The 18520-nt window shown below is 50.6% G+C and overlaps 1 protein-coding gene across 1 annotated transcript in view; it reads left to right on the top strand.

The window, feature by feature from the left end:
• Positions 1-18520, top strand: part of LOC147456567 (uncharacterized) — a 174046-nt gene that overhangs the window by 24103 nt on the left and 131423 nt on the right. Inside the window, exons 9-10 of the mRNA XM_086514997.1 lie at positions 9821-9991; positions 10158-10208. Coding sequence (XP_086371123.1) covers positions 9821-9991; positions 10158-10208 — 222 coding nt within the window. The remainder of the gene's footprint in view (positions 1-9820; positions 9992-10157; positions 10209-18520) is intronic.

Here is an 18520-nt window from a genome sequence, read left to right as displayed (position 1 = left end):
CTTCTCTAAAAATGTGCAAAAGAAAGACGAGGAAAGATAACAACGGCACAGACTCATTGCAATGCGTCTGCTAAGGATTGAGCCGAGCTCCAATATACAAGATTCTTCGAATACTTAGGAGGAGGGGGGAAATTTGTTCCTTTGCTGTCAAATCAAGCCTGACCTATCAACCCAAGTATTATAGTGCTGTCTTGGAGGGAATCCATCTTAAGCCCTCACTGGGGTGGGTGTCTTGCCAATCCAATATGCAACTGTCTTGCACCAATTGATCAATGCTCCGAAGCCATGCAAAAAGTCTGAAGAGCTTGTTGGGCTCTCCGTAGTTAAGAGGCCATCCAATTTCAGTGCAATATCATCAGAAAATTCTGCATGCAACTTCTCACAGAGAAGCATTTGTAACCCTCTTCCCAATGTCCTCAGCTGTGAGATGAGTTGGATAAGACAAAATCAAGCCCTATGATATGCTCTGTGGCATCACATCTGTATTCAAACACATGTTGCAACCTGCTGCATAAATCAGGGCCCAACATCTCCTTATATCTCAAGAAGAAATAAGGGGTCAGACCATCCTTCGCGGGAAACTCTGATGCAACAACACCCTCATTGCATCCAACAACTCAGATTCAAAGAGTGCTCCCTCCTAGCACATCTTATTATACTTCGCCTAAGGGAAACCACTATACATGATACTAGATGTGGATATTTGGGAGTTCTCGAGGGATGGAGATGTCATGCTATTTGAGAATTTTAATGCTAGGACAACATCTCATCAGGCATTCTTTTTTGTCACTTCTAAGGAGATATTGAGAGCGCTAGACTCCACAAAGATGGGGCTCTTAAAGACCTCAGAGGATATTGGAAAGTTTACAAAGTATGGGAGATAGCTGATTGAGATGGGCGCAACACATGGATTGGCCATTGTGAATGGCCTTGATAGATACTCCTGTTCAGGCAGCTTCACTCGCTTCCCTCATAGACTTGGTGCTAGCACTGTGGATTATGCTTTGGCTCCCACATCACTTATACCACGCATTCAAGACTCATCAATCTCGCCTAGACTTGTTGGTGTGGCTGTAGATCATGCTTAAATATTTTTTGCAGTAGATTTTACTTACACTATTGTTGTCGTTCATCATGTAGCACATGGCCATCTGAGATACCACTTTTACAGAGAGAGAGATAGAGTGCATATAGAAGAGTTGTATACACCATTTGTACCAAGCCTAGGTACGAAGCACCTCTTATTAGTAGTTCATCAACTTATTAATAAGCAACATACTAACATCATTTTATAAAGTCATGGGGGCTCAAACCGACACTGCTCAAACGAGGCTTTATCAGCTATAGGGTCTCCTCTCCAGGGAGAGAAGCATTACCTATAGTACAAGTACCAGCAGCACAAGCATTCCTTGGCAATTCTGCCATCAAGACCTTGGTGTTTTTGCATCTACAGTTCAGCCCTTCGGCCCGTTGACACCAGCACCACTAATGATTGTAGATCTTTTCTGCAAGAGCAGATCAGCCCTAGCGTTTTCAGTTTTCAGCCATCCCTCATCGTTGGTTGCAGATTTTAACCATAGCCTCGTGGTCAGTTTGCAGATCCAGGCTAGATCAGCCCTAGTGTTTTCAGTTTTCAGCTCTTAGTCTCACAGATCCAAGCACCTACCGCAAGATCCCATCAGCATCTCAACACCTAGACCCATTGTATCAGCATTTGTGCAATCTAAAGCAAATACCTCTCTAGCGATAGAGAGGGGTGCCCTTGGAGGGAGTTTTGGGACCCCATCTGGTGTTAGTCTTCTTCTCTCTCTATCACTCACATAACCATCGCTCATAGTATTATTCTCTCTTCTCTCTCTAGTCTATTGCGCACATCTCTCATGAAGTAAAAGGAACCTTGAGTATGCACTGAGCACACATCCTGAGCATTTACCATCAATCACTTCCGCTGTACGTAATAGATGAGGATGATGATGAAGTGAGATGTAGGTTAGGCTTACATACATTCTCTCTTCTTTATGTTCTCGAGACACTGTATTGGAGTCACACATGGATGTAACCTTTTGGTCTCATAGGTCATTTTGGCCTTTTGAAGAAATCCTAAACTTCAAACATTTCATTTCATTTTCATTTCTCAAGTCTAGTAAGCATGTCATTGGTGTTTGGCCATTGCACAAGAGCCCAGACCTCTCTTTGCAAGTATTTATGTGTGTTGTAGGCTCCTTTGCTGAGAAAGGCTCTCTGTAGAGGGCTGTGGAAATCACAGTGATCCCACACGGCTCCTTCGCTAATTAGCCATCTTTGTCCCTAAAGCTTATAAAGCGCCATGCAAGAGTGTCAACATCTTACCCTTAATACAGACCCCGTGTTTGTAAGTAACTAATCAATGCTTATTCTAGCTCCAATGAAACTTATATTCATGTCTAGTTTTTTTATTCCAGCGTATATGTCGTACTAACTCTGGTTTAGTGCCCTACTAAAACCGGACGATACTAATTGTACACAATCAACCTTGGGTGGGAGGTAGTGTTATATTGGAGTCTTGTAAAAGGTGGTCGTTTCAAAGCCAAATTTTAATGCATCATGTCACTAGCATGCTATGGGTGTTCAATCACTCCTTGGAAAAACACAATTGTAGCTCAGGGCTATGTGTGGGTGTAAGGTACTATACATGAGTCTTGGATGTGTTCTAGATCTCAAAATGCCAAGCTTCTGATAATGTCTTGTGCTTAGTTAAAATCTCCTCAATGTGCCTAGATCAGGTGGGCCTTGAGAGAGAGAGTGAAGGCAGTGAGAGGAACGTTAGGCAGACTTTATGAGATTGTACTTTGGTGCAATTTACTGCTGACAGTATTTTTTTTTCCAAGAAAAAGATCCTTCTATTAGTTAATGAAAACTGTCCGTAGGGCTACAACCACCTCTGCAAGAGAGGGCTACAACAAACATGATGGGGAGACTCTCCCAATGAAAGAAAAACATATATACAATGAGGCTAAATCATGAGATGGGAGGAGGGAAGAGCCACACAGGTGGTCGGTAGTGCCATCTGAGCACACCCTGGACAATGGTGTAGAAAGGCCGAGGGCTCCAGAGTCGAAGAAAGCCTCGCGGCGCTCCCGCATGCGGTTGGAGATGCCCTGTAGTCTCTCTAGCTGTCCTCTGAGAGTATGGATCAGCTCTAGCCAAAAGTCACGAACAGTCTCTGCTGGCACAGAGCGAGCCTTACAAATGCGGAAACAATGGGCCCGCCAGATGAACCAAAGTGTCAGGCCACTGATGAGCTCCCAACACTCCTCTCTCTCACTGCACCACTCCTGTGGAGTAAGCTCTGTAGTAGCAGGCTGGAGTGTAGGTCGCCCTCCCTGTATCACTATCATCCTGCTAGTGGAAGATAGCTCAAACTGAAGTGCCAGGTCCGTGAGAGTGGACCAAGCCGCTGCTCCCCAAGTGTACTGTCTAGCCGTGGAGAGAGTAGGCATCAGCCGAAGAACTCATAGCCACACCTGCTGGGCCGAGGGACAGTCCCAAAGACAATGACGCTGGCTCTCCACCAACTGGTCACAGGCTACACATGTGGCCGAGAGACCACTATGCACAAGCCAGCTCCCTACTGCTGTAGCTCCGTGTGCAACCAACCATTGAAACAAAGTGACGCGCCTCGGCTGTCTGGAGTCCCGCAGCCTCTGCCAAAAGGCTGCCAAGAACTCGACTGTGAGGCACTCCTCCTGCCAATGACGTGCTGCAGCGGGGCGGGCCTCTCTGTGTGTTGCAAGTATATCACGTCCAAGCCGAACAATGTACTGAAAGAAGGGGACTCCTGGGTGGTCTGCAGAAGAGAAGGGGTCCCTCCATAGCCACTCACCAGGATCCCACTGTGCTCGTGCTAGTAGACAACACTCCCAAGCCCATAGCCTCCAATGTCCAGTCTCAAGAGCTGCTGGGTCAGGGTCTATGACGCAAGTCCTCCCACAGATGTCCACAACTCGGATCCTCTGGAAACAACACTCTGCTATCTGCGGGGCCTCTACTGCAACTCGCTGTAATCGTCCCCCACCCTGAAGCTCGAAGAACAGGGCTAGGACAGTCTCTGAGCAGGCCCTGATTGAAATGAGAACCTCCAGTCGTGTGAAGGCTCCCATCCACCGGGGTGCTACTGGCTCGAGAGGCGTGAGCCACGGAACTGACTCTGAGATGTCTTGACATATGCTCTGCACCCCTCTCATGCCCTGTAGCTGGAAACCCTGCACCTCCTGTGACGAACCTCTGAACTCTAGCGAGTCACCTAGAGAGCACGCTGGACCTGCTGCCATGGGACCCACGAAACATGAGGCCGACTACCAACCAAGTGGCCTCTCTGAGTGCTAACCATGGGGTTCCAGACGAGGGGCTGCCGTAGGCGCTCCTCCGTGCATGTCGACTGTCTCTGCTCCAGACCACGCCGTAAGAGCTGCCAAGATCGAAGCAAACTCACAGCAAAGCGGTCCTCCGGTCTCCTGCTCAAACCAACTCGGCGCATCTCTATAAAGATCCATCTGGTCGAAGGTTGCAAAGGGCCTCCTGACTGAGGCACCCTGGCACGAAGCCTCTGCAGTAAGAACTCCTTCCAGGGCTCCTCACCTGGAAGAAGTCTTCTGACTATGAACTTCCCAAGAAGGGCTCTGCTCTGCTGTGCTGGATCAGTGATCCCAAGCCCTCCCTAAGAACAAGGAAGCGTGATGACCGACCAAGCCACCTTGGCTCGGGCTATCTGAGTGTCACGTCCTGACCGAAGGAAGTTCTTGATCAGCCTCTCTACCTGGCTGATACAAGAACTCGAGAAGATCCAGCAGGAAGTGATGTACCACATAGTCGCCAACAACACCTGGTTGGCAACTACTACTCTACCAGCCAGCGAAAGTCGTGCTGAGCTCCAATGTAACAACTTTCTCTTGATGGATAGGAGAAGAGGAGCAATCTGCTGCTTGGGAGACAAGTCCAAACCAACCTGACAACCCAAGTACCGAACTGCAGTCCCTGGGGGAATCCACCTGAAACCCTCTCCTGGCATCCAATCTGGCACAGGAGCACTACCAACCGAGAGAGCCACTGTCTTTCTCCAGTTGATTAGTGCGCCTGATGCACAACAGGTCTCCAAAGCCTGCTCACATCTGTAAAGATTGGCCTCCTGGCCATCTAAGTACAAGGCTGAGTCATCGGCAAACTCAGCGTCCAGTAGCTCATCTCCCCGAATAGGGAGTGCTAAGCCCCGTAAACCAACCGGCTGAGACACCAAAAATTTGCTCATCGCCTCCGCATAGAACAGAAAGAGAAAGGGGGCAAGAAGACAATCCTGTCTGACCGAGCGTGTGAGCATGAAGCGCTCACCTCTCCCTCCTGCCAAAAGCACCTGACTGTGAGCCTGTCTGTACAAAGCTGACACCCCTCTGATCCAAGCATCTGAGAAGCCCATCTTGCGTAGAGTGCCCTCTAGAAAGTCCCAGTCAACTCTGTCGTATGCCTTCTCAAAATCGAGAAGAAGAATCACAAGGTCCTCACCACGGAGCCGTGCCAAGGCAGAAGCCTCCCAAAAAGTAAAGATGTTGTCAAGGATACTGCGCTCCTTGACAAAACCTGTTTGAGTCCCATGTATAAGGCTCTCTAAAAGTGGCTGAATCCTCAAACTCAAAGCGTTGGCAAGAATTCTGTAGGTTGAGTTGAGGATGGTGATGGGGCGCCACTGTCGAATCTCATCCAAGGAGCCACCCTCCTTGGGAATGAGGTGGATCAGGCCCTCACTCATGCTGTCAGGCATCACTCCTGTGTGCAAAATATACTGAAAAGCACTACAAAGATCAAGGCGAAGCAGGTCCCAATACACCAAGAAAAAGCTGGGAGTCAACCCATCCTCACCTGGACAGCTACCACGAGGGAGGGCCCTAAGAGCCGTGTGCAGCTCCTCAAGCTGAAGTGGCATCTCAAGCCTCTGGCGCATCTCCTCTGTCACAAGACATGGCATATGTGCCCAAACCTGCTCCCTGCATGCATCCTGCCGCTTTGACTGAGGCTCAGCCGACAGTAACTCACGGTAAAAGTCAGTAGCTACTGCACGCATATCCTCGGGCTCACAAGCAACTAACCCATCGGGCCTCCTCAACTGAATGACCTTGGCATGCGAGTGCCGGGGTCCCGCTGTCTCAAAAAAATCACCAGTCACCCTGTCACCCACCTGAGGCCATTGAGATGCCTGTCGGTGAGAGGCAAACTCATGACGCCTCTCCTTTGTGCTAGCAAGCTCCTGTCGAGCCTGCTGTAACTGCTCCTCCAACCATGGACTGTCTGGATGCTGCTCCTGCATCCTCTGTAGTGAAGCAGTGCCTCGTTTGAGACGCTGCTCCGCCTCTCTCTTTGCAGCCCGGCGAGCCAGAGACTCTTGAAGAAAAAAGTGGCTAAGTTGAGCTAGGCCTGAGGCCACTCTGTCTCCAGGTGAAACCTGGCTGTCCATGCCCTCTCTCTAGAGAGCCTCTACCCTCTCTCTGAGTGCTGAGTCCAACAAGACCCTCTTTGGGATGCGAAGCATCGTGCTCCCACTCCTCTGCTTGTCTGCCATTGTGAGGATCACTGGTGCATGGTCCGAGAAGGATGTCCCTGCCAGGATGCCCACTGATCCCCCCAAGTCACTGAAGTGGTCACTAGTGTAGAAGCGATCTATCCGCGATAGATTCACTCCTCCCACTCTGCGGTCCGATCTACAGAAGGCAAGACTGTGTGGGGGCCTCACAAAACCAGAGTGCTGCCATGTATCCGAGACCCTCAAAGTCATACACAACCTCTCCCAAGCTGCCAACTTGACTCCATGCACAGTAGCATGGCTGCCACCAATCCTGTCAGAAGGGTCCTCCAACATGTTGAAGTCCCCTCCTATACACCAATGATCGGCCTGCGGCAAAGACTCAACAATCTGTGACCAAAACTCTGCATGACACTCGCCACATTGGGCGCATAGATGTTCAGGAAGCCCACAAGGCCACCCTGAACCTGCATAGTAATCCACTGAACCCTGCCTGACACAATAATCCCTCTGCCCACAATGGCCTACTGCAATGAATCCGCAATAGTCATACATACCCCACCCTGGATGCCTCCAAGTCCAAAAGTAGCTGACCAAAAGGTATCATATCGTCCACGCAAAATCTGACCACATCGCCGAATGCGGCTCTCACACAGATGGTGCTCCTGAAGCATAAGGAGATCAATCTTTCCTCCCACAAGGCAACGATAAAGCTTCTGTCGGCCCCGCTGTCGCTGAAACTGGGGCCCATCTAGTCCCTGCACGTTCCATGAGACGATCCTCATGGGGAGCGAGAGAGAACAGATGCTGCCGCAGCAGCAAGATGGGCTATCTTCGAGGCTGGCTTGGATGGGGAGTAATCCGCATCCGAGCGTCCTCTAGATAGGCGTGATTGCAGTGAGTGCCTAGCCCAAGCCCAAGCAGAGCGAGTCGTGCGTAAAGCAACCTCCTCTGTCAGGAGTCCTCATGAATGTATACATAGCAAGGCAAACACTGCGTATCAGCAAAGAAGTACACCACAATGTGCCTACATCCTGTCGAGTCTGGGGGTGTCACCGCAAACTTGGCCAATGGCCACAAAGTCTGCAGCATATCTGTGACTCCAAGTTCTCCTATGTGGTGAGAGAACTCTTGGACCTGTGTATGCAACCATCCCTCTGAGTCGAGGGACAACTCTGTCTCGGCCCTACCACAGAGGGGGAAGGAGAAACCAACTGCTGAGTCCAAGGCCTCTGTCCCCCTAGCGGCGAGGAACAAAACATGGACCCTGAAGCAGGGTGCCTCATGGTCTGCTGCGGAATCGCCGAGAAAACGAGTGAACCCATAGTCGAAGAAGTCCCAGCGGTGTCGGATGTCAATGCTCGTCAGACCACGAGGGATAGCTGCAAGGGAAGATGTCTGAATCTGCAAAGGGGACAGCAAGAAGGGCTGACCCTCTCTCGCTAGGCGACTCGTGGCAAAGGCGTTGCCAAGAGATCTCCTAGCCGCCGGAGAGGGACGTGTCTCCTGAGTCGATTGTGAAACTGAAGCAGGAGGGGGGGAGAAGGAGCGGAGCGGAGGAGAAGAGGGGCGGGAGGGGCGACAGAGGTAGAGGGGCGAGGTGGAGAGGCGACGGGAGCAGAAGGCGGGGGGGAGGATGAGGAAGAGGGGGGGAACTCTGGGGGGGGGGGGGGGGGGGAGCGGCTGTCGAGGGTGAAGCGGAGGTGGGGGCTGGCACATGGATCTTCTCCTGCTCAAGAGGACCAAAGCGGTTCCCTGTGGGAACCCAGTGTTGCTGAGTAGGCACCTGAGGGCCACTCTGAGTGCCAGGCTGATGCTGTGGCCCCTTGCGTCGTCGGCCACGGGCCTGTTGCCACCCCTCCTTCGCTGGAGCCCTAGGCTCGGAGGGTGGCTGTGCATGTGTGCGTTGTGCCGGTGACTGTGGCTGTGGGCCAGCCCTGGCAGGCTGGGGCTGAGGCTGTGGTGCAGGTCGCGGCCTCCTCCGTGGACAGGCCTTTGCTAGATGGCCCATCTGTCGGCAAATGAAGCACTGGTTCGGGAGGCCCGAGTACTCCACGCTCTGTCTAAACCAACCCCCACTCACCCGAGGCAGAAGGATAACCTTTGGAAGCGTGTGGGTATCTCTGACGAAAACTCAAACTGAGGGGATGCCTGCCGCCTTGGCAGCTACTGATGTTGCCGTACGAGGTGTCTTCAGGACAGTCCCAATGGCGGAGCCGATCCTAGAAAGAAGTGGTAAGTACTCCCTCCGTAAACCCGGAAAGCAGACTGAGATGGGGATGTCTGCCTCCTCTACTAGAACATCCGAAGCTGGGTCAAAACCATGTCGCTACTGTCGAAAGTGGGCGCGTGATGCCCGGATGGCCAATGGACTCATAGCTATGACCTTGGACGCCATCTCGGAGGTCTCAAACTCAATCTGATAGTAACCCCGTCCGAGAATCTGGACATCCAAGATCTTGCCCACTTGTGTGAGAAGGCAGGCCTAGAGAAGGTCTCGCAACTCTCCTCTGCTAGGTCGGGTGCGGAGAATCTTGCAGATGACCGAAGTCGCCTGCAAGTGCTCTACCTCTGTGGCTAGGCTCGCTTGCTCTGTCGGTGAAAGAGCTTGTCGAATGGTGGGCTCAGCGGGGTCGGGCGAGGGGGCTTCGGGCGAGTCCCTCTGTGGCGGAGTTGGAGCCTCCATCTGTGTCTACTGCTGTGTCGGAGAAGAGGATATAGAGATAACGCTGCAAACGACCTTGACGAGCACTGTCCAAGGAGGAGTACTGCCAATGCCGGCTGAAGGATAGCTTCGGGAAGAAAGGCGAAAAAACGAAGGAGGCAGGGCGGGGGGGCGCAATGCGGATTGGGCTGGGATATGGCGGCGGGCGGGGCAAGGAGGGGCAGCGCGCTGGAGGGGCTGCGGGCAGGGAGTTGGGCGCGGCAACAGGCTGGGGGGGGTGGGGGTGGGGGTGGGGGCAGCACACGGGGTGGGCAGGGGGGAAGGCTGCGCAGGGGGCAGGCAGGGCGGGCTGCGCTAGGGGGGAAAGGGCGGAGGTGCAACGCAGGGGCAGGGAGGAGGTATGGCGATGGCGAGGAAGGGGGAGGGGGGGGGGGGGGGGGGGAGCGAGCGGCAGCAGTAGCGAGCAGCTTCGGTGATTGATGCAGTCTCTGATGAAAGCCTAAAATTATTAGCTTTCTTTTAGGTAATACTGCTGACAGTATTTGCGTTCATTAATCCAATCTTTTGCTGTTATATCCGTTATTCATGATGTAAAACTGATGTCACAGGTTGCCAACCACTTTGTTGGTCAATGGGCAGGAGAGACTATGAGTTACCAGGATGAAGGAATGTCAAATCCTTCAAAAGCAGCAGAATATTGTATAGCAAGGCTTCAAAAGCTTCTGCAAGCTGGGCCACGACGGTTACCACCTTTGCATGCAGAAATCAATGCGGTGGAGGTTTGTGATATTTTCTCCTACTTTGGTAATTCGCTTCATTTTGAGTCTCGTTGAATTTGAAGCATCACCACCAGCTAATTTTATAATATATAATTTATATATGATTTGGACAGAATTATGTATTATTCCCAGGTAAAATGTTCTAATGTGACTTTCTTTTTTCCAGAAAATGGAGACTATAAGAGTGAACATTTACTTACCCGATGATACATTCAAGGTTTGTTCTTAGAAGTTCTAAACGGATTAAAGATTCTTTTTTTTGCACTTCATTTTGGAAACTAGCGATCCAAGCTGGCCTACCGGCTAGTCTATCCCACTACAACACCTTTGGCAGTGGTTTGTAGTTTTGAGAGATTGAAAAGAATGCATTGGACACATGAGCTTCTGTAGCATGCCAAGTGCGAGAGCAAAAGCAAAAGCCAACATTACCTAGAGCAAGATATAGCCGTTCCTCTTCCAGTGACACCTAACGTGTGGTCTCCTTTTACCAAAGCTTTACTATCTGATAGGGGCCCATCCTTGTGCTGGGAAGTACTGGGCCAAAATCCACATCCAAAGATGTTTTGAAATTCTCCAGTCAATATCACTTGCATCTGGCACTATTTCTACTTCAAGAATGGTTTGGCCCAAACCCTCACTTGGCGCTGTGAATGGGTAGCTACATATAGCAATCAGCCATATGCTTCAACTGTCCTCTCTTGCCCTATATCTCACGTTCAGCAAGCCGCAATCCACGGCGTGAGAGAGAGAGAGAGAGAGAGAGAGAGAGAGAGAGAGAGAGAGAGAGAGAGAGAGAGAGAGAGAGAGAGAGAAAGAAAGATTTTTAACGTCTATGTCAGGCCGAAATCGGCCTATGAGACAAATCAAATGTACATGGTGTGTATGTCATCCGTCTATCGGAAAGACAAATGAAACAAAACTGATACAAAACTGAACTGAATGTAGGTAGTGGAGTATCTGAGGAGGGATGGAGCTCTATCTCTAGGGGTATATGCATGTCTATATGCTCAAGGTAGTACAATCATGAGAAAGCATCAAGCTATCTAGCTCCATCCTATACTAATGGGGGGATGTAAGATGTGGTACATGGGCGGGGCTGGTGCCAAGGCTACCTGGATGAAAGCTGTCGGGTCGGCCCTCATCTGAGCTACTCGCTCCTCAGTGGCACGGCGCTCCCGGGCTCGGATCTCCTCGATCTGTCGGTGGTGGGAGCTCGCGCCCGTGTAGCCTGTGACTCGTGGTCGTCGTCTAGCTCGGCTCACCTCCGCCTGTGGGAGTGTCACTCCCCTCTGAGTGTCTGGTGAGGGAGGGGCGGCAATCCTCTGAAAGAAGTCTGTGAGCTGCGACTGTCTCCCCTCTGTCTGTGTAGCTGTGTGTGGCTGTAGTAGTGTGTCCCGATGGCTCTGTATCTCTAGTAAGAAACGTCCGAGCTGTCTCTGATCTCGAGAGTCCATGATCTCTCGGAGAGTGGGCTGTCCTCTGAATAAGGCCTCATACCTGCCTCTGATCTCAGTGTATGCTTTGCATCTACATACAAAGTGCTCCTCACTCTCCACCTCCTCTGTGCAGGCTCTGCAGACTCGCTCCTCCCTGGGAACACCAGCATGTCTCCCGATCTCAATCTCTAACCTGTGTGAAGCCACTCTCAGCTGACCAATCGCCACCCGTGAGCTATGTGGCATATATGTGTCCATATAGCGTGGTCTCTGTATGAACCCCCCAGACAATATGGTGAGAAACTGGTCTCTGTAATCTGACATCCTCGTCCCCAAGCCAGGTGACTCCCAGACTCTCCTAGTGTATAGCTGCCACAGATCCTGTCTCAATACCAAGTTCCTCTCACTGCGAGAGAGGTGAACATATGGTGAGTGGGGGTCGTACTGGAATGGTGGTAGGCTCTCCATGTCAAGACCGTGTCCCTCAAACCATGCTCTGACGTGTGAGTACCATGCTCTCTCATGCCCACTCTCTGATAGCTGTATAGCTGCCTCAAATGCTCTACGAGTAAGTCTGTGAGGAGGTAGCTCTCTCATCCTCTGGATGAAGCAGACTGTCTGGAATAGTGCCTCTACAACCATAGGTGGTGTGGCGAGCTCGGCTCTAATAATGTCATGTGGCACTGTCTTCTTGTTGCGGAGCAAGCGTGAGATCATACATACCTATGGCCTCTCAAGCTGTGTCCACTGGTCAGCTGTCAATCCTGGTGCCCATACTGCCGACGAGTACATCAGGGCCGGGGTGACTAAGGTGTCGAAAAGCCACCCCTTCGTGCGGGGCTCCTGAAAGTGTGCCTGGTGGCATCTCCGCTCTAGCATGGTCAGAGCTGCATATCCTCGGGTGAGCCTGTCAGCAGCAGCCTGCCTCATAGTGAAGGGTCCTGGTAGGCTGGTGAATGTGATGCCAAGGTAGACATAGGAGGTGACTACATCAACCTGTCCTCCTGCTGCTGTGAAGGTGGCAGCGCTCCTCACTGCACTGGATGTGTGAAAGATCATAACCTTGGTTTTGCCAAGGTTCACAGTCAACCCCCTGTGTGTGCTGAATTCGTCCAAGGCCTCAAGATGGCGTTGCAAGCCCTCGGGTGACTCTGAAATCAACACAATATCATCAGCATATAACATGATGTGGACCGGAGTACCTGCCAAGTCACTCCCCTCTCCCCCTGCTCGCAGTATGTAGTCGGAGATCTCGTCGATGTAGAGCCCAAAGAGTGTCGGGGAGAGTGGGCATCCTTGCTTAACACCAATGGTGCTAGCAATGGTCTCTGAAAAACCGCCTGGGCAACGAACTCGACCCGTCACCCTCTCGTAGAGAGCATATATGGCCCAAATCATCTCTGTTGGTACCCCAATGCTGTGAAGGCGTTGGAAGAGTCTCTCGTGTGGGACTGTGTCAAAGGCCTTGCGGAAATTCACAAAGCAGCAGTAAAGCCTCTTCTTCCGCGCCTTTGCCCCATCAATGAGGCAGCGCAGAACGAAGATGTGATCAGTGGTGGAGAAAGCTCGTCTGAAACCTGCTTGGCCTGGAGCTCGTAAACCCTCGGTCTTTGCGTAGCAGTTGAGCTGTTCCTCAAGTACTGCTCCATATAGCTTGGCCATCGTGTGGCCAATCATGATAGTCCTGTAGTTCCCTGGGTCTAGGGTGTCGCCAGATTTGTGAATAGGCACTATGGTGTGCTGTGTCCACTCCTCTGGGAAGCCCTCCCCTATAGCCCGGTTGAAGACATGTGCAATCAACGGGGCTATAGTGGAGGCCGCATAAATGATGTGCTCACTCTGTAATCCAGTATGGTCAGCTGATCGTCTGTGCTGCATGCGGCGTATGGCCCTCTCTACCATCTTTGCTGTAAAGAAGGAGGAGCACGTGGGGCGTGGCTCGTGTGGCTGTGGGATAGGAGGCTGCCCTGGCACCTCATAAAGTCGCTTTGCATAATCATGCCATATCTGTGGATCCTCAATAGCTGTAGTCGGACGTGGCTCGCGCAGGGTGCGCCATGCCGTCGCGCTATCCATGCTCATGAATAGGCGGTATAGCTCAAGCTCCTGTGCCTCTTCGAATGCTCGCCGCTTTTGGCGTGTCAGCGTCTTCATATGCCGTCTGGCCTCTCTCTCTGTGATCTCTCCTAAGGCTTGCCGTGCACGGAGGCGTCGGTATAGCTCTCTGCACTCATCATCATACCAGCGGTTCTGAGGCATAGTCCCGGGGGGGGGAGTGCGTCCTGTGTGAGTGGTGTGTGCAAAAGAGCTAATAGCTGAAGTGTGGAGAACGGAAGAGATATGTGATGTGAGAACTGAGAGTGGTGTGGATGGGTGGAGGAGGCATAGGCCATGCTCGACCTCGGCCGAGTAAAGAGAGGCTAGCTCATGTGTGAAATGGATGGTGGTGTGTGGAGTGTGTGCTGTGGAGCTGTGTGGGATGGTATCTCCGGTGATGGAGAAAGAGAGGTATGTGTGGTCGGCTCCGATGGGTATGGGTGGAATGGTGAAGGATGTGATAAGGTGTGTAGCCTCCCTGGGTCCCAGAATATAGTCGACTGTACTCCCCCCTCCCTTTGTAACTCCATGTGGCATACAAGTCAGGCCCCCTGAGGTGGGCCACTGGGCCATCCCGTTATAAATAACGAGACGGTGCTGGGAGCCAAGTCGAAGTAGATGTCGTCCGTAGGCTGTGACTGGAGCTCTGTCTGCTGTATCTCTCATAGTAGCCTCCTCATCTAGAGTGTGTAGTGCCTCTGGGTCCTCGTGGTCATATGCCTCACACTGCTCACTGCGCGTACGAGCATTGAAGTCTCCCATAAGGAAGACTTCACCCAGTGTGGAGTACTCCATAATCTCCTCCGTGAGGCATGCGTACGGTGAGTCCTGCTCAATAGGGGCGAATCTGGAGCTTGTGGGAGCAAAGTAGCAAAGGGCAATGTAGACGATCCTGTCTCGTGAGAGCTCGAGGCGAATCCACATGTAGCGGGCCTGTGGGTCCCGGGCAACAATCTGTAGTCTGCTGTGAAGCCCCTGTCTAAAGAGTATGGCCACTCCTCCTGAACCGCGAGTGGTGTGCTGGCGCATACATCCCCGATGTAGAGACTCCCACTGGAATCCATGTATCCGTGGTAACCCTCTCTCTGGGCTCTCATGTGTCTCTGTAAGTAGAATGATGTCTCGACCTCTCATCACCTCCTCAAGTCTCTCTAGGTGTGTCCATAGGTCTCCATTGCAATTCCAAACCGTGACATGAATCTCCTCGTGTGTCCCACAGGCCGCGAGTCCCTATGCGATGGTCTTGCCATCAATGATAACCCTACCATCTCGATATACTGCCTTCTTCCCTTCTTTGCGGGCTTGGTGGACTCTAGGCATGCACGCGCGACGGTGATCTTGTTGCATCTTTGTGAGGTCATCATCAAGATAAATCGGGGGGCCTTCTAGCCCTCTCAAGATGACCCTCTTTCGGAGGAAAGAAGTTCGAGACTCCTCGGAGGCGAATTGGAGGATGAGAGCTCTCTTCTTTGGATCTTTGCCGGCTCTCCAAACTTTGGAGAAAGGGATCTCTTCTTCCTTGTATCCCACTTTCTTGCATAAAGCTTTCCCATGGCTCTCGGGTGTAGACCCTTCTTCTTCTTTGATGCCGGTCACTCGCACATTGAGACGGCGAGCTTGTCGCATCTTCTCCTCCTCGATGGTTGTGTGTACGATGAGTACCTCATCTTTTTGGGCTTCCTCTCTTGCTACCTTCTTGATATTCTTTTTGACCACTTCGACCCATCCTTCTTTGGTGGCCTCTAATTTGTCCTCAATGCTTGCGGTGAGGGCTTTGGTGATCTCCTCCTTGAGGGCTTCCTTAGCCTCCTCTTTAATCTCTCCTTCCTCGGGGGTGAGGGATGTGATGGAAGCATGAAGGAGATCGATTTGTGCCTTCATCTCTTCTTGCTCTTTCCTCCATCTCTCCCTCTCCTTCTCGTTCTCCCGTTCCCTTCTCTCCTTCTCCTCTTTGAGGTTTTGGATTTCCGCTCTCATGTCCTCCTTCTCTTCGTTCCATAGCTTGATGAAGGTGGCTTTCTCCTCCCTCCATATCTCTCTCTCCATCCACCATTCTTTCATGTCCTTCTCCAATTGTGCAAGCCTCTTGTTCGTGAGCATGAAGGTTGTCTTCATTGTCGATGTCGGCGTCTTGATGATGGGGGAAGACATGGTTGTCTTCGAAGCTACCCTCTCTTCATATTGTGAAGAAGAGGGGAGAAGGGGAAGAGAGGGAGTACGTGTGTATGTGTGTATGTGTGTAGTGTGTGTGTGGGTATGTATCCGTGTGTGTGTGTGTGTGTGTGTGTGTGTGTGTGAGAGAGAGAGAGAGAGAGAGAGAGAGAGAGAGAGAGAGAGAGAGAGAGAGAGAGAGAGAGAGAGAGAGAGAGATGGCTGCGTGATGGGGAGCGAGGAGGGGCTGCGTGAGGGAGAGGCTGGAGGGGGGCTGCGTGAAGGGGAGGCTGCGTGAGGGGAAGAGAGGGAGTACGTGTGTAGCAAGGAGAGGCAGTTCAGTAGCAGCAGCAGGTTGGTATAACAGCGGCAGCAACAGGCGGGTACTGGGGGTGCTGCGCAGGTGGGGTGGGCGCGCTGAGCAGCTGGGGTGACACAGCAGCGCGCAGTACAGCAGTAGTGTGCCTGGAGCAGCAGCAGAGAGAGAGAGAGAGAGAGAGAGAGAGAGAGAGAGAGAGAGAGAGAGAGAGAGAGAGAGAGAGAGAGAGAGAGAGAGAGAGAGAGAGAGAGAGAGAGAGAAAATGAAATGAAATGTTGTATTAACGTCTTCAAAAGGCCAGAGTGACCTATGAGACCAAACTGATACAAAAGTGGTGAATCTGTTACAATGTCTGGGTACCTTAGTACTAAAGTTCTAAGTGTGAAAAGTGTGAAAGTGTGAAAATAAATGCGAAAAAAAAAACTAAATACAAAGTATTAGATAAACTTCTTAGGATCATTCTGGGTGTCTGGCTAGAATGCTTCTAATCCTTTGTTGTAGTCTCCTCCGGTGAAGTGTGCTTCTACATCTCGGTCGTGGTCGTCTCGATTTCCTAAGCTCAATCGCCCTCTCAATGAGAGAGAGAGAGAGAGAGAGAGAGAGAGAGAGAGAGAGAGAGAGAGAGAGAGAGAGAAATGAAATGTTATATTAACGTCTTCAAAAGGCCAAAGTGACCTATGAGACCAGAAAGTTACAATGCGGTGTATCTGATACAAAGTCAGATTAACAAAATAAATTAAACTAGGATAACAAAATATAAATACTGCGGGATCCTAAACTAAGCAGTTCAATGTGAAGACAATATGGGAGGGGAGTAGAGATCCATCTTCATCTGCACTCTGGACGACGAAAGAGTATGGCTTGAATCCTTTGCTGTAGCCTCCTTCGAAACTGTGTAGCTCCTCTTCTCCCTCGGGGTCGTCTAGATCTCCCTAGCTCCAATGCTCGGTCTATGAGAATGCCAGTAGTGCGGGTAGACCTCTCCACCGCCATTGGTTGCTCCTCTCTCTGTTCTTCTGGGTGTACAGTATCTAGTGTAAAGAAATCTGTGATCTGTCTCTAGGGATGTCTCTCTTCAGCTCTCCTCAGTAAAGTTTCTCTATGCCTGTGTAACTCAAGTAGATATATATATATATATATATATATATATATATATATATAGAGAGAGAGAGAGAGAGAGAGAGAGAGAGAGAGAGAGAGAGAGAGAGAGAGAGAGAGAGAGAGAAAGAGAGAGAGAGAGATATGAAATGAAATGAAATGTTATATTAACGCCTTCAAAAGGCCAAAGTGACCTATGAGACCAGAAAGTTACAATGTGGTGGATCTGATACAAAGTCAGAGTTACAAGATGACAAAATGACAAAATAAAATACTATGGAATCCTAAACTGCTAGGTGTGAACTAAGCAGCTGGCTGGGATAAGCTAGATCACTTTGGCCCGACATGCACAACGCCCGGTCATATTACTGACCATGGAGGAGATTGATTAGATCCGCCAACGATCGATGCTGGATCTCTTGCTAGAGAGAGAGAGAGAGAGAGAGAGAGAGAGAGAGAGAGAGAGAGAGAGAGAGAGAGAGAGAAATGAAATGAAATGTTATATTAACGTCTTCAAAAGGCCAAAATGACCTATGAGACCAGAGCGTTACAATGTGGTGAATCTGATACAAAGTCAGAGTAACAAAATGAAATGACAAAATGATAAAATGATAAAATAAAAGTACTATGGGATCCTAAACTGGTAGGTGTGAACTAAGCAACTAGCTGGGATAGCTAAATCACAAGTCACAAGAAATCCAGCATCGGTCGCTGGCAGATCTCATCAATCTTCTCCATGGACAGTAGTCTGACTGGGCGTCGTGCATGTCTGGCCAAAGTGATCCGAATCCTCTGATGTAGCCTCCGTCAATGCTGTGTAGTCCTCCGCAATCGTGGGCGTCTTGATCTCCCCAGCTCAGTCGCTTGATCGATCAGTGTGCCTCTGGTGTGAGGCGACAAGATCTACTGTGGTAGTTGCTCCTCTGGGTTTCCAGTGTCTGCTCTAAAGAAGTCTGTGATGTGTCTCTGAGTTGGCTAGCCTCTCCTCTCATCAGGCTCTCTTTGTGTCTGCGTAGCTCGAGCAGAAACAAACCCAGGCATCTCTAATCCTCGTACCTCACGACTCTGGAGAGTGTGAGAGAGAGAGAAATGGGGAGAGTGTGAGAGAGAAAAAAAATGGAGAAATGAAATGAACTGTTATTTTAATATCTTCAAAAGACCCAAATGAACTATGAGACCAAACTGATATACTGTCTGGTTACAAAATAAAATTAAGTAAACTAAAGACAGCTTGATGGCCATTGGCAATAGAAAAGGCACATATACCCCTTGGTGATACCTATACCCCTTAGGTCTTGCATGCATGTCCACATGGCTTCTCCTTAGCTTGCTCTGGCTTATGACATCCCTAGAGATGGCATATGTTGTAAAGATGACATATGGCATACACCTCCCATCTCTATACAATATGCAAAGAATCTCGTACGT

This window comes from Adiantum capillus-veneris, chromosome 6 (assembly GCF_014529385.1).
Source record: "Adiantum capillus-veneris isolate H3 chromosome 6, ASM1452938v2, whole genome shotgun sequence".
Classification (NCBI taxonomy): Eukaryota; Viridiplantae; Streptophyta; class Polypodiopsida; order Polypodiales; family Pteridaceae; genus Adiantum; species Adiantum capillus-veneris.
This window is presented reverse-complemented; position numbering and strand designations above follow the sequence as displayed.